We start from the raw sequence: 15,243 nt of genomic DNA on the forward strand, positions 1-15,243 counted from the left end.
TCAAGGATTCTGGTAAAAGGAAAAAAAAAATATCTGTCAATTGCTGTGCATCAGGCAACTGTGGCAGAAACGTTCTAGCAAAACCCACCCATTTTTGGGAAAGGGCTTAAAATGCATGTGCCTTTAGGGTCATTTGGAAATGAAACAGAATAAAGACAATCGAACAGCTGACACATAAACTTGAAAGTGTTTCTTTGCCCCTTTATGCACTTGGCTAAAAAGAGAAGAAATACTGAGAACATGATTTAAGCTTGTATTCCACAGCAAAGAAGTCTTTTCAGGGACAAAACCACCAATTGGCCTTTTTTCTTGTTATGGCTGAATTTAAGTTCACTTTTGATGATTGCTATCAAGGATTCTGGTAAAAGGAAAAAAAAAAAAACTAGTTCTGCAAAGATGACAGCTTAAAATTTGTATCTCATAGATCAATACTTACAATTTCTTTGTGCTTTTTCGCCTTGGCTTACAATATTTCTGTACTCATAAATAGTTCTGCAAAGATGACAGTTTAAAATTTGTATCTCATAGATCAACACTTACAATTTCTTTGTGCTTTTTCACCTTGGCTTACAATATTTCTGTACTCATAAACTATTTGTTGAATGTCCATACATCTCTCATAGTAGACTTCAATTTGTTCCACTGTTTCTTTGTCATGAAGAGGGTTGGAAATCTATAAAAAAAAAAATCAAACGATGAATAAATGCCATCTACAGTATCTGTTGCGGAGGGTTGGAAATCTATTAAAAAAATCAAACAATGAATAAATGCCATCTACAGTATCTGTTGCTGTCGATGCTTGACTGGAAAGAAGCCTTGTAGGCAAACGAGCTGTTTATAGTAAACAATCTGTTTCCTTTTGTTATCAACCTGACAGTGGCCACCGTAGACCAGGACTTCAAACAGTCAGCACAATCCAAGAAACCATGGAGGAGCTTCTAAAATGGACTAAGCCTGTGTGATTTTTACCACCAATTTCAACAAAACCATTAATTAATCAAATTTGTTCAATCCTCTATCATCAAAAACTCTGGGGAACACAGCGATACTGAAATAAGTCCTTAAAAATAGATTTAGGAACATTGATTTACAAATGTCTAGAAGTCTTATCCTTTAGCATTTGAAGTGGTAATTAACATTCCTAGATTTCAACAGAAAATTATCATATTTTGGTTACATATTCCCAAGTACTATTACGTGTCACAGCAAATTTATCACTCGATAAAAGCTTCAATTAAAAAAAAAATAAATACAGCCATAGTTGGCAGCCAGTATTTAAACATTTCCAAATACTGTTTTAGTTTACCTGTTCTGTTTCCAACACATTGAGACGATAGTATTTCACAGGTCCAAAGAAACCTTCAACACCATTTACATATCCACTGCCTCCAAGAACAAAGTATCCAGCAGTGTCATCATAATAGAAATCTTCCCTAAAACTTTAGAACATGAAAGAGAAGTAAGCTGGCTACCGAGAGGTACTATGAAAGAAAAAAAAAAAGAAATTTGTATCTCAGAATTTCTGTAGCTGACAGCCTTAAACTCATTGCCAGTATCTTTTTCTTTTCTTAGCAGTTTACTCTCAAAATCTATTCTGCAATTTAGTGTAATAAATTCTGGAGTAAATTTAACAAATTGCCTACAAATATAATAAACCAGCAGGGTGTTTTATTTTTCTGACCTGTAGTATCTTCTAGCGTTTTATGCATCGTTACACAACCTCAAAGATCTCAGAGATTTTCTAAAATTGGCATATGGAAATCTAAGTTATCTGTCTCCTAGAGTTACTATCTACAAATTTAAAATCTCTGGTTTGTAAACCATAGCAGAGACAGATTAACACTGAAGTCTGCCATGAAATTAAGTTACACGGTTTCCATACTAAAAGGGTTTTTAAAAATTATTTGCACAAGAAAAAGTCAATATTAAATTACAGAGAACAATTAAAGATCCATTTAATAAAAATCAGTTATTCAGTTTTTTCAAAGAGAACAATTAAAGAGCCATTTAATAAAAATCAGTTATTCAGTTTTTTAGAATAAAGGACAGAGCAAGAACATTTTTGGTAGAAATTTCAATGGCAAAATCCTAGTTCTCTGACAGCAACAGCAAAACATCCCTTGACTTCATTTGAAGACTGATCCTAATGCCACTAACCTTCCAATTAGTTTTTGGTGAGGGTTATCAGATTCCAGTACCAGATTATGCAGCATGTTCTCAACTAGCTCATGGCATTAACAAAATTATTCCGCTCATGTTCAATGCAAGCACAGTAATGCAAACTGGTTTTGAAAGCACAGAGTGGAAAAAGACCACAGACATTTGGAAAATCATTTGTAATCTCAGTTAGAAACTTGTGCTCTACACTCATTTTCCATATTTGAACACCAACATACGTATTACTCAGAAAAAGGGAAAATGCCACTTACTTAAAAGACTGGTGATGATGTCGTTTCAAATTCTTCCCAACAGTGCTTACTTCTATCTAAAAGAACACAAAATATTAATTATAATAAACGAAATATTACAAGGTACATTCATTAAGCCACTTCAACTTGTAGTCCAGAAGATTACAGCTGCAGCTTGTTCCATCTCCTCTGCACTAAAGAGGATGGTGTCACGTATCCAATATATGCTAGAAGAGTTTAATGGAAAGCATTGTCTCTGCTCTGTCTCGGCCAACCACGAGCAACAAAAACCAGTAAAAATAGCACAGATGTTGCCTACTACAGCTATTTCATTCCTGTGTTCAGTTACAAGACATCTGTACTTTGATGAAGCTTTTATTCTTCCAAATTGTGAACGGCTGTTTTGCTTTTAAATAGCAGAGAGGCCAAATGAAGAGAGTATTGGTCTCCTCAAGAAATTGTCACTTACAGGCGATAGGGCGAGGGGTAATGGTTTTAAACTGAAAGAGGGGAGATTAAGATGAGATCTCAGGAAGAAATTACTTTTTTGTCTTTTAATGGCAGTCAATCCTATGCCACTTTGTCAAATATAAAAAACTTAGCTAACAGGAGGCATGTTCAGTTTCCAACACATCTAGGCAAGCAGCACGCTGCTGTACAGATGCCCAGACACTTCAATTTTCATATCAGAATGGTAAAAACGCCTAAGCCTCCAAGTGCAAACTCCCTCAGAGCTGCTCACACCATTTAACTTCCAGCATCTAGATAAGGTAGCTAAGCCAGGAGTTGGCTGTACAGTCAATAAAGTCTCTGGAGAGCAACCATGTGCCTATACAGCCACTAACTACGCAGTAATTCAGGGCTCTTAGCATCTGATTTCCCAAAGTCAGATGGTCTGAACATCCCTGGACAATTTCTAGTTTTAGATTTTTTCATTCTTTTGCTATGTGAGCATGTACAAATGACAGTGTTTCTCTCAGCCTCAGCTCTAAGAGGGGTTTGGCAGAGGCACGATCAAATTAGACAAATCTCAGCCTTCAAATCTCAGCAATTCAGTCCCACACGTACCTGCCCACCCTTAAAAGAGATATCCAGTCGTAGCCACTGCTTCAGAGGAAGGCTGAAACTAGTTTTCACTGCAAGGTCATCTCCTCTCATGAGGTGCATCTGAACGTGCACATAACCTGATAAGAGAAAAAAAAAAAAGGTAGAAAAAGGAAATAAACACCACAGAAATATCAACATTAAGAATGGGCTCCCTAATGTATTATTCACAGCAATTCTGTCTTCTTCATCCTCTTCATCAGCAGAGATTTTGGCACTCACCAAAGTCATACATCAGCTCTCTCAGAATCCCAGGGAAATGTGCTCCAGGTTTCAGTTACAGTTCCTGGATGCTAATGCCCACGTGAAACTGTAGGCTCAAAACCAACAGTCTGAGGGATAAACACACTAAAGGCAAATGGGGAGGGTGTCATAGTTGATCTTGAACACCAGAAAGCAGATATGATTTGCAACAGACAATGGTATCTACTCAACACTGAACTGCCAGCACGTGAGAGTGCAACCATCAAGTTCAAGATGACTCAACCCTTCACTGCTTGGACCTGCAGAAGCCCAGACTCGTGGTCTGAGCTCCTGAGACTAGAACAGGCTCTTATTATGATAATCTAGTTTGACACTGAGGATAAAACTGGCCCTAAAACCTCCCCAAGCAAATCTTGCGTCAAGCTGATAACTTCCAGCTGAGCTGCCATTTTTGTTTGTTTTTCAAAGAAAAGCAGCCAGTTTATAATGAATAATTATCTAGATTGGTTACAAGGCAGAGAAAATCGAAATAGAAAAAAAAAAATATCAGAGAGGAAAAGATTAATTGTGAAACTTGCAAAGAAGGGGGGAAAATGTAATGTTTTACGAGAAAGCCAGGTGTGTACTCCTAAAACTCTGCACCCTTGTGTGAGTTTCTGCTGCGAGCCTGCCAGCCAGCCCCCAGCTGCTGAACTTCAGTCTCTGACAGAGTCTGAAGAATCATCTTCTGGCAGGAACATTCCTCTACTGCAAATGTTGCCAGACTCAGAGAGTGCTACCTCTTAACTTCTTTTTTGGGTCAGGGAAATAGATTGTGCTTCTCGAACACCGCAATATAGCCAAGACCTTTAATTACGTGGACTTTTGCTGAGGCTATTTCAAATTTTCAAAAATTTTCTTGAGGTATGTAGATAAGAATTGAGAACAATATTAAAAGAATACTTCAAGAATAATAAAAGGTTGTTCATTGAGATAAGGCTGTTTAATCCCAGTGTATGTTCCTGACCTGCAAAATTCAGTCTATTCTCCTGATAAAGCAGACATTTTCTGAAATTAGCCAAGACAAATGCTATGCAACTATTTCTCAGTTTTACCCAATTTATTTAGTAGCTGTTTTCCTACTGAGACACCATAGCCAAAAAGAAGCATTTTGCAAGGGATCAGTTTCACAAAATAGGTCTGATAATATATTTATGAATGTTATTCCTAGGCACGGATCTATAAAGACTACATTAGAACCCTTCTGAAGGCTGTTAATAATATCCCTTACCTTCCTCACTCAGAAATACAGCAGGAGTGCTATACATTTCTTTCGAGTCAATAAAATAGAGTATACCACACAGATCCTTTTCACAGTGATGGAGTAAATATAGCCAGATGGAAACGGTGAACCTGCATGAGCAAAAATAAACAAACAAACAAAAAAATCCACTCCTGATGAGAAATCTCCCTACAGAATTGGAAAAGCATGCATTTCACTTTAATCTAGCAAACCCCTTTCCCACATGCAATCTTCAGAACAGAACACATCCTCTGCAGGGAAAACCTTCAGAGCAACAGTAGTTGGGACTCTTGGATCCGCGATCTCCTTTTAACCCCGCACTTTTGTGGTCCCAAAAGGAGAGGAGAAACAGGGAGTGTTATCTGAATGCATTCCAAAATGCTGGGTCAGAGCTACTGCCAGATCCCACATCAAGAGGGAACTGAAAACACAACCGAGACAACCCGGAGCCAGGCTCCCCCGTGCAGGCTGCAGAACAGAATCCCCCAAACACACCGTCTTGTAAACCCCGAGTGTGGAAACCAGTAAAAATTAAGCTGTGTCCTCTCTACTAAATGCCATCTGTGACAACGTGCTTGGGAGAAGCAGTTAAAAATGAACCCAGGCTCTGGGTAGTACAGTCAGGGATATATCAAGATAAATAAAGGTGGAGGCTGTGCAAACTATGGAGCAGCGCAAACTAAAGACCCAAAGCCCTGACAAAACTATCTACTGAGAAATTTCTGTAGGAAGCTGGCTGAGGCACTGAAAGCAGAATTTATACCACAATATCTAATTTTAAAGAGTTCCCCTGTACCAGACTAAATTTGCTTTGGTGCTCTTAGCAGGAACTTGACCACTTTAAATGCCTTTAAAAACTGTACCTCCAGTGTTCAACCCAGCAAAGCATCACAATTATTATCATCTCTGATACAGTCTTTTCTTAGTGACTTTTAGGAGGAGATATAATTCAGGGTGGTTTTTTTTTATTCTATAATTAGGAAAAATAAATAAGTAAAGCCTAACACTTGCTCTCCTGCTTGAAAAAATAAATGGAAGAGTGGTAAAGTTTTCCCCAATAGAGTCTACGCCTTAAACAGCGAATAACAGCATATCTTCCACAGATGGCACATGAATGAGGTAGAAGGGTGTGTAAAAAAGCACTTGTAAATTGATTTTTATGACCTTCAGGCAAACACTCTACTTCCAGGAATCAGAGAATGGTTTGGGTTGGAAGGGACCTTAAAGGTCATCGAGTTCCAACCCCCTGCCATGGGCAGGGACACCTCCCACCAGACCAGGTTGCTCTAAGCCCCATCCAGCCTGGCCTTGAACCCCTCCAGGGATGGGGCAGTCACAGCTTCTCTGGGCAACCTGTTCCAGTGTCTCACCACCCTCACAGCAAAGAATTTCTTCCTAATATCTCATCTAAATCTCCCCTCTTTCAGTTTAAAACTGTTACTCCTCGTCCTATGGCTCCACTCCCTGAGCAAGAGTTCCTCCCCATCTCTCCTGTAGCCCCCTTTATGGACTGGACCCTATCCCATAAGGTCTCCCCGGAGCCTTCTCCAGGCTGAAAAACCCCAACTCCCTCAGCCTGTCCCCATACAAGAGGTGCTCCATCCCTTTTATCATCTTCATGGCCTCCTCTGGACTCTTTCCAACAGGTCCATGTCCTTCACATGCTGAAGACTCCAGAGCTGGACACAGTACTCCAGGTGGGGTCTCAACAGAGAGGAGTAGAGGGGCAAAATCACCTCCCTTGCCCTGCTGGTCACGCTTCCTTCGATGCAGCCCAGGATGGGGTTGGCTTTCTGAGCTGCGAGCGCACATTGCCAGCTCGTGTTGAGCTTCTCATCCACCAACACCCCCAAATCCTTCTCAGGGGTGCTCTCCAGCCATTCTCTCTGCCCAGCCCGTATCTGTGTTCAACCAGATCTCCAGTGCCTCACTGCCAGCAGCAGAATGCAGGTGAGCAAAGGGCAGATGGCTGTACAAACCCTGAAGAAGCCAGGAGCTAAAACTGGCTCCATATCTGTGTTCAACCATATCTCCAGGGCCTCAGTGCCAGCAGCAGAATGCAGCCACGCTGGTGAGCAAAGGGCAGATGGCTGTACAACCCCTGAAGAAGCCAGGAGCTAAAACTGGCTCTGTACTTATGGCTTCAGAGTTTGAGGGCAAGCAATTTGTAGACCAGCTGCGCTATCTGGCAAGTCTTCTTTGGCACTCTTCTTGTGGTCACAGGCCAAACACAAACCAGCAGGCAAGTTCCAGTTCCTGCCATCGTTTCCTATATCTGTAATAACGTTGCTGGGGTAACAGCATCTGGTGGAAGGGAGATATATTTATATATCTATATATATACTCTTTCCTCTAACGTTGCAAAACACGACTGAAGAGTTGTGACAGTTTTGGGGAGGGGGAGAAAAGTAGAAAAAAATGATCTGCACAGAGTGATTCCTCTGCAACCGAACGGTGGGCAAGGGCTGAGAGGTTTTAATCCTCTCCCACCAGGAGCTTACGCAGGGATGGTGGAGGAAATAGTAGAAGTTCAAGCTGGAAGGCTCTCTAGGCAGGGGACTTTATCACTACGTGTTTGTCAACTGTAACACTAGAGTGTGAATTTATAGGGAAAAAGCTGCTCCACACTGTTTGCCCTTGCAAGAAACCCCACTCCTCACTTGATCTGGAAATGATGTTTGAAATGCAGATCTCTCTGTAATGCAGAAAACCTCAGGCTACTCAGGAGACAGCAGTCTGATAAAAACAGCAGGTAACAGCTAATTTGCCCTCCCAACCGTACCTAATTAGCACAGTTATATCTTGTACTGGCCTCTTAGGCAGCACTGCACCAACACATACTGTAGCTATCTTCCTGAGGTTCAGCTCAATCCCCTCCAAAACTCAAGTCAGACAGCAGAAGGAATTGCTTACTAGTTTCCTTTTCAGCCTTTTCTCAAATTAGTAGGCAATACTGCTTTATTTTGTGGTATAGCCTAAGAGTTTAAGTATATTCTATAGCCTTTAATAATCAAAATTATAGCCCACTTTATTTAGCTGCCTGTACTTACATGGGAAAATCAATCTGATGCTGCCTGACTGTCTCAAGTTCTCTGTTTTCAAATTGTTCAAATCTCTTCACGATTCCTGTTTTCTCCCCACTGGAAGCATAAATGAAGTTGAGAACCTGGACACCATCTGCAAAATACAATCTTTCTTAATCAGCCAGAAAAAAAAAAGTATTGGTAACTAGTTAATTAGTTCACACTTATACAGTCAAACATTTGAATCCCACAACAGATTAAAAAATTAACACAAACTTTTAATAAGCCCATAAACACAAGTTCACTCACTGTTATTAAACATATTACAATCCTGGATCGAATAACCCCTGGGAAAGTGAAATGGAGTCTATTTCCAGCTAGTATTAAAAGCAGGGAAAGAACAGACTCAGTTAAATCTAAGATACTTAAAGAACCAGTTAGTAAGGAAGAAATCTTCATTTCTGTTATTCGTTTAAATCTCATCCTGTCTTCGGTTAAGCCCACATGAGATTACTCCCCAGCTCTTGGACTTAATCTCCATTTTCAGCTCTCCAGTTTATACTGTATACATGGACAGATACCAATTCTGTTCTTAACTGATCTACATAATCCTGTAATAAATCTGATAATGCCGTCCCTGCTAAGAAACAAGAAAAAGATCTTCAAGGCCGTTACGTATCATCAGCTTTCCTAAAAAAACTCCCAAAACAACAACAAAAAGAAGCCCAAGCCCCCAGCAGTTTGTTACAGGCTTATCTAAAACAATAAATCTGAATGTTATTTCTTTTCATTTCTTGTTATAGTGTTTCCATCTACAGCATAATTAGATAATGCACACAATGTTTCATGCTGCTATCAGAGATCACGTGCTCTGTCTCCAACAAGCATTTCAGAAAGCCCCTGAAGGCAGCAACATCATTGCTTCCCCGTTTGTTCCAGTGCGTTTACACACCAATGTCATGAAACCAAATGACATAAACACCATTATGGGATTTTCTATGAGAGAATCCTTTAGAAGCAAACAACCTTTTTTTGCTTTTAGGTTCTGCTTTGAGTATATATTGGGGACAAAAAGGTATTGTCGGCAGGTCTAAAGCTAGAGAGAGGCAGACAAGGGAAAAAAAAAAAGAGAACTCTGAGAAAATCTACAAAGCAAAGTTGTGAGTTTCAGGAATTTATTCAGTTGGGCAAGACACTTTTTTATTTAAAACTATAAATTTTTAAAACAAGAGGGATTGTCCATAATAGATTTGGGCCAAAACCAAAAAAGTACTATATAGTTTATTGCACTATAAAGATTTAAAAATATGTTTCTGAGTGCGTGGCCATCATCCCAAGCAGAAGCAGACTACCTGTGTGAGAATTACGTATGTAAAACCTCCAGGACTGAGTCTGAAAGAGCACAATAAGGGACGGAACAACTCTCTCTGAAGACAATGGAATGATGACCTCCAGGACCGAGTCTGAAACAGTCTGAACAACTCTCTCTGAAGACAATGGAATGATGTTCCACTCACATCGGTGGGTTTTAAACAAAGGTTTTTTGAATACAATTAGAAAATAGAAGGCCGTGCTGCTACAAATCTCCGGGCTGGCTGTGATGAAACAGGCCAAGCTCTGGAAGGACACCATGACTTCAGTCCTTTGCAGCTCTAACCCCGCAGTTAAGAAGCTTACACATGCAACAGTGTTGGCCAAGTAAATAATTCTACATGACATTTACTATTTACTGCAGTTATGTGCTTCCTGACAGCTTACCAAAGGTGTTATTTGGGTCCCCCTCGTTTCCTTGGGGCAAAAAAAATGACATTACACCTACCACTTTCATGAGGGCACTGAGGTATCCTGTTTGCCTGGAGCATCCACAGATAGTCAGCACCCCACTGAAGACAAACTTTGTGGTCCTTATACGGGCGTTCAAAAGGTGGAACCGCTTCTAAAAAAGTGTAATTCTTGGCAACTGCATCCTGGTAGTCTTCATTCTGCTCAGCGTCACAGCTGCTCACTGATTTGTGACTAATCCAGGCATACAATATCACACTGTGCACTATTATCGAGTTTCTGATGATGAAATCATCTCTGTAAACCATGATGCTGGGAAATTTCAAATGTACTTGTCGGGTTCTGCTCACGTAAAGGTTTTTCTCATCCTTCCACCTCCTTCTGTACACTGGCACACCAGTCCTGAATTCCGAGGAAGCTACTGCTTCCAAGTTGATGATACAGGGCTTAGAACATAAATACTGAACCGAAACCTCAGAACTGTTAAGAACTTTCTTTTCTAAAACGTTTAAATGGATAAAGTCCGCATAATCCACGTTTTGCTCAAACTGTGGAGTAACCGCCGTTGTCCGTAACGTCTCCTTTCCAAAGGATGGCACGAAATGCTAAGGAGGGAAAAAAAGAAACCACAAAAACGTGTTAACCAGAGAACCTGTGTTTATGTGATTCTTAATATCCGCACAGCCATAACAGAACACTGCACAAGGAGGGTTATACACCATATTCGAACTCCAAAATGCCAGGCTTTAATGGTAACAGCTCCCCTACGTCAAATTCTTAAAGTTACATATGCCTCTACAAACAAACTGTATTTACAGGGTGTATCCTTCAGCCCTTCCGCAAGCGGAATCCGGTCTAAGGTACTGACTTCCACGTCAGTATTTACACACACTCCTTGGATCAGGCCTAAAGAGTATATACTAAAATGGACTGGCATTTATTCATCATACTGTCATTCACTTGTGCTGCAAATAGTCTGACGTTTAAGTTAGCTAATCGTGTTACCTCTTAACGCAGGCACCTGACGAGCAGAATAACTAAGGCACCTCTCGGTGGTTTCCTGAGGATGAATTCATGTACATAAAACGTTCAGGAGGTTATTACAGAAATATTCCTGTCCTGAAGACAGACTTACAAATCTAAGCAGCAAGACCAGCAGGCAGCATTTTTGCTCTCTAGAGCCACGTACATTATAACACACTTTGTGAGTGAGCGCTTGGCCATATACCAGGATTATCCTCCACGCTGAAGTTCTTGTCTCTAAGGCTTCAAACAGCTTTTTGCTTTTTTTTTCCCCTTTCTGCTCTGCAGTCAGCGTCTAGCTTGATGCCCTGCCAAGGATACTGAGGATTACTCAGCTCAGAGGACCAGTCACCAGCACAGCACTGCTGCCAGGTCCCTGATCTGTCTGAAATATTCAGAATTGTCACTCTGGATGACTGGAGAAGCTGGTTGTTATGATTGCTGGGATTGAGAAGATCTGTCCCCTGTGGTTTTTAATTTTGCTGAGCTTAAACAAATCTGAGTTATTTTAAACAAAACTGAAATTTACCTTGGATATCTACCTTGGATTGATGGCTTTCTCACTGTGATTCTCAAAACATTTAAAAGCTTCAGCCAAGTCGTTAGTACATTTCTAATCATTGGAATTATGTGTCAAGCAGCTGGAAGACAAGACCTTGCCCACAATCCAATAGGGGAATCAGTAAAAGTTCCTAATACTTTGCCTTTTATTTCTTAAGAATATAATTGAGACTTCTTGAGAGCTACACTGAGAAAACATCAAACCAGCAAAACCTGCGGAGGTGTAAATATTAGGAAAAGCCAGAACTCAGTTTACCTATCCTACTTCCTTGTTCTTAGAGATGAGGATTTGGGATTTAACTATGTGATCAAATGCTATTTTCCCCCAGATCCCTGTCTCCTTAAAAGGCACAAAAGAGCTCTACGGTTGCAAGTGGAACACAACTGTCCATAGAGGAGACTATTTACCCCTAGACCTTGACTTTGTTTAAGGCAGAAGCTGGAAGACATAACTGAATGAGGGAACATTTGGGTACCACTGCTAGCAGCCGGGTAACTCTAGATAACTAGATTTATTTAGTGTTCCTAGATCTTTCTGAACTTGCCACTTAAACCACTTTCCACAAGTGCAACCAAGTAAACTTTATCTTCTTGCCTCCACCAAAAGAGGCTGGAAGGCAGATGTGCAGTGATGCTGAACACTCATAACACAGGTGTGCAAGCACCAAGATCATTAGAGAGCATCTGTCATTCCTTTCCATAGCCAGCCCAGCCCAAACCATGACAAAGATAGACACTTTGAACAAATAAAATGCTATAAAAAATGCAGAACACTGCACAATGTCAGTACCCAGGCTTTCCACAACCAGTAGTCTCTTCAGAGTGACAGGATTCCTCTCTGCCTCGTTTCCCATTCTATAAAATAGGTATTGTAAAAATGATGTGTACTGAAGGGGCTCAAAAAAGGAATAGCAATAGGATGCTGGTGTCCACCAGAAAAGTTATCACCACATCATGTAATAACACACATGCACGAATACCGACAAAAATGTTGATGAGAGAACCTTAACACTAATTTGAATATCTTTCAGAGGAATAGCAATAGGAGGCTGGTGTCCACCAGAAAAGTTATCACCATATCATGTAATAACACACATGCACAAATATCGACAAAAAAAGTTGATGAGGGAACCTTAACACTAATTTGAATATCTTTCAGAGCTTGACTTGAAAAAGATACTATTTTTTCACACTTCCTACATAATTCTTCTTTGGTTATAGACACCTGTAAAAGCATGAAAAGCATATACCAGCAGCCACAAATTATTCTAAACCTCTTCTACTTGATGGTTATCATTCATATTTCTTACATATTCTTTTAATCTTACAATAAAGAGTACTTGTAAACAGCTTAATCCTTCTGATATGTGTCATGAAAAAGATGGTAACATATTATGAAATGTGGTTATCACAAAATGTAAAGGTATAGCAAGCTGACACTACAAAGCACTGTGGTACCACCATGTGCTTGCCACAGGCACACGTCTACTGCCAAAATACACACAGAGCCAGCCCCCAATTTGCTCAGGGGTTTATCCAACACAGTGATACGGGAGCTCACCCCCAGCAAAGACAGCTCGGGTCTGGCACAGTTCATTAACAAAAATGCCGCAATGTACGAAACGTGGCCATCTGACCTCCAGTGAGCGGCAGAAATGCTGTGGTGGGGATCCCAAGCTCTGCAACCCCAAGCCAGCTCCTTGTAGAACAAACTCCATGATGGCTCTAGAGCACTCGAGCATGGTGTGCCAGGACTGCTGATGGACAAAGGGTTATCTTCAGCAGTGCTTTCCCTTCAGTGCCTGTTCTGCAAAACAGCTCCCACGGAGTTACTCAAGAAACTTTCCTTTGTATTCGTTGGTGCCTGGGTATTAGTCAAAAATGCCCGAAGCAGCTTTGAGTCTGCTGTTACACCAGACCTAACAAACCCTTCAGGAGGCTCACCCAAGTACGGAGCACGGCGTAAAGACTCCCCGAGTGACCCAGTACCGATGAAGCCATGGCAGAGACTGCTGAGAGTCCTCCAGACCACAACTGAGTCTCCATCACCACTTGGTTTTGCCACAGTTCTCTCCAGCACCCTGCACAGCCTGCGCATCATCTCACAGAATGCTATGGGGTTGGAAGGGACCTCTGGAGATCATCTAGTCCAACCCCCCTGACAGAGCAGGTCCACCCAGAGCAGGTCCCACAGGAACGTGTCCAGGCAGGTTTTGAATGTCTCCAGAGAAGGAGACTCCACCACCTCTCTGGGCAGCCTCTTCCAGGGCTCTGCCACCCTCACAGGAAAGAAGTTCCTCCTCATGTTTAGGTGGAACTTCTTATATTCAACGTTCCTGCTCGGTGAAGAAGCCTCGTTCTTCCCTCCCCATTATCTCAGACAAGGCAGAGTTAATTGTGCATAATCTCCGACTACAAAGAGCGAGGATGAAAGGATTACACAATGAGTGTGATTATGGGATTTAAATAAAAGATTCCCAGTATAACAATAGCTCTGCTGCATTCAAGAGTGTTACCACGAAATAGGCAACACTCAACAAGAAAGACAGAGAGGCTTTGTTGTGTGGGGGCCACTTAAGACACAAAAAGCTGTCAAGGATTTTTTTTTTTTCCTTGATCTTTTCCTTAAAACCTGCCGAATCTGAAGGATTCACCCCGTCAGATGTTGGGATTAAAAAAAATAATCACTGTGGGAGACAATCAGATGATGGGTAGGAGAGTGAACATTACCAGTAGGGTGGAATGTTATAGAAATGAGGAGAAACCACTCTTTGAGGTCTTGACAGGGCTTTCTCCTTCCCAGAAATCCCAGAGGACCCTATGGAAGGTGCACACCTGTAGATAAGCCTGGTCCTTTTACTTCTCCCCCATGTCACCTCACGTCATGCCAGGCTGGGGGACACGGGGGGCCCACCTGCCCCCTGTGGTACCGCCATACAAAGACTTTAACCCCAGTTTGGGTTCAAGAACCGTAAAAAAATACAAGCCAGTTGAGCAGCCACCCCTAAAAGGCAGGGGTTTCCCTCAGGCAGTGCAGCGCCAGGCCCACCTGTAAGTGGGTGTCACACACACACCCCCTACCACCCCGCTTCTTCTTTTAAACCCAGAAATTTCACGTTATGAGGGACAGGAAGGTTTTATTTTTAACACGTTGATTTAAGGAGGTGGGTCGAGAAGGCCGGGAAACCGGATCGAGGAGGCCGGGAAACCCGGGGGGACGGAGCCGGGGGGAGGGAGTAGGGAGCCGGGACAGGCCGGACACCCGCTGTGAGAGGGACCGGGCCCCAAGCCCAGCCCAGGAGCCCCCCGTACCCCACTGCCCCGGGGGCTGGGCCTCCCTCTCCGCCCCGCACCGGCCCGTCCGAGCGCGGAGCCCCGGGGGGACGGGCACCCCTCGAAGCCCGACACCCGGCCCGGGCCCTCACCGCGGCCAACCCGGGGGCTGGGAGGGGGGGGAGGTCGCCACTCACCGTGAGGAGGAAGAGGAGGAGGAAGAGGAGCGGAGGGGGGCGGCGGGGCTCAGCCGGGGGCCGCATGCTGCCCCCACGCAGCGCCGCCGGGAGTACGGCCCCGCCGACGAGGATGCGGCAGATCCGGCTTCCTGGAGGAGGAGCCGCCGCTTGGGAAAGGCCGGGCCGGGCGGGGCCCCGCGCTGCAGGTGCGGAGGGCGGTGAAGGGTGCGACGGCGGGGCCGGGACACCCCCCCCCCCCCCCCCCCCCCCCCCAGACCCGGGCAGAGCTGCCAAATTCCCATTACTTGTGACCTAAATGGGACATAAACCCCATTCCCCGGAGAGGAGGAGCTGTTGCAATAAACCACAAACCCAAACTGGAATAGGCAGAATTCCCGTCTGGG

At 42.8% G+C, this 15,243-nt stretch overlaps 1 protein-coding gene across 1 annotated transcript in view; it reads right to left on the reverse strand.

Moving 5' to 3' along the window:
- Positions 1-15,063, reverse strand: part of SEL1L3 (sel-1 suppressor of lin-12-like 3 (C. elegans)) — a 32,932-nt gene extending 17,869 nt beyond the window's left edge. The window contains exons 1-8 of the mRNA XM_014937141.1: positions 14,858-15,063; positions 9,841-10,408; positions 8,049-8,175; positions 4,987-5,108; positions 3,477-3,592; positions 2,430-2,485; positions 1,307-1,439; positions 541-673 (exon numbers count right to left, since the gene is read on the reverse strand). Coding sequence (XP_014792627.1) covers positions 541-673; positions 1,307-1,439; positions 2,430-2,485; positions 3,477-3,592; positions 4,987-5,108; positions 8,049-8,175; positions 9,841-10,408; positions 14,858-14,923 — 1,321 coding nt within the window. The 5' untranslated portion in view covers positions 14,924-15,063. The remainder of the gene's footprint in view (positions 1-540; positions 674-1,306; positions 1,440-2,429; positions 2,486-3,476; positions 3,593-4,986; positions 5,109-8,048; positions 8,176-9,840; positions 10,409-14,857) is intronic.
- Positions 15,064-15,243: the final 180 nt, after the last annotated feature.

Source organism: Calidris pugnax, unplaced genomic scaffold (genome assembly GCF_001431845.1).
Source record: "Calidris pugnax isolate Ruff unplaced genomic scaffold, ASM143184v1 scaffold49, whole genome shotgun sequence".
Classification (NCBI taxonomy): domain Eukaryota; kingdom Metazoa; phylum Chordata; class Aves; order Charadriiformes; family Scolopacidae; genus Calidris; species Calidris pugnax.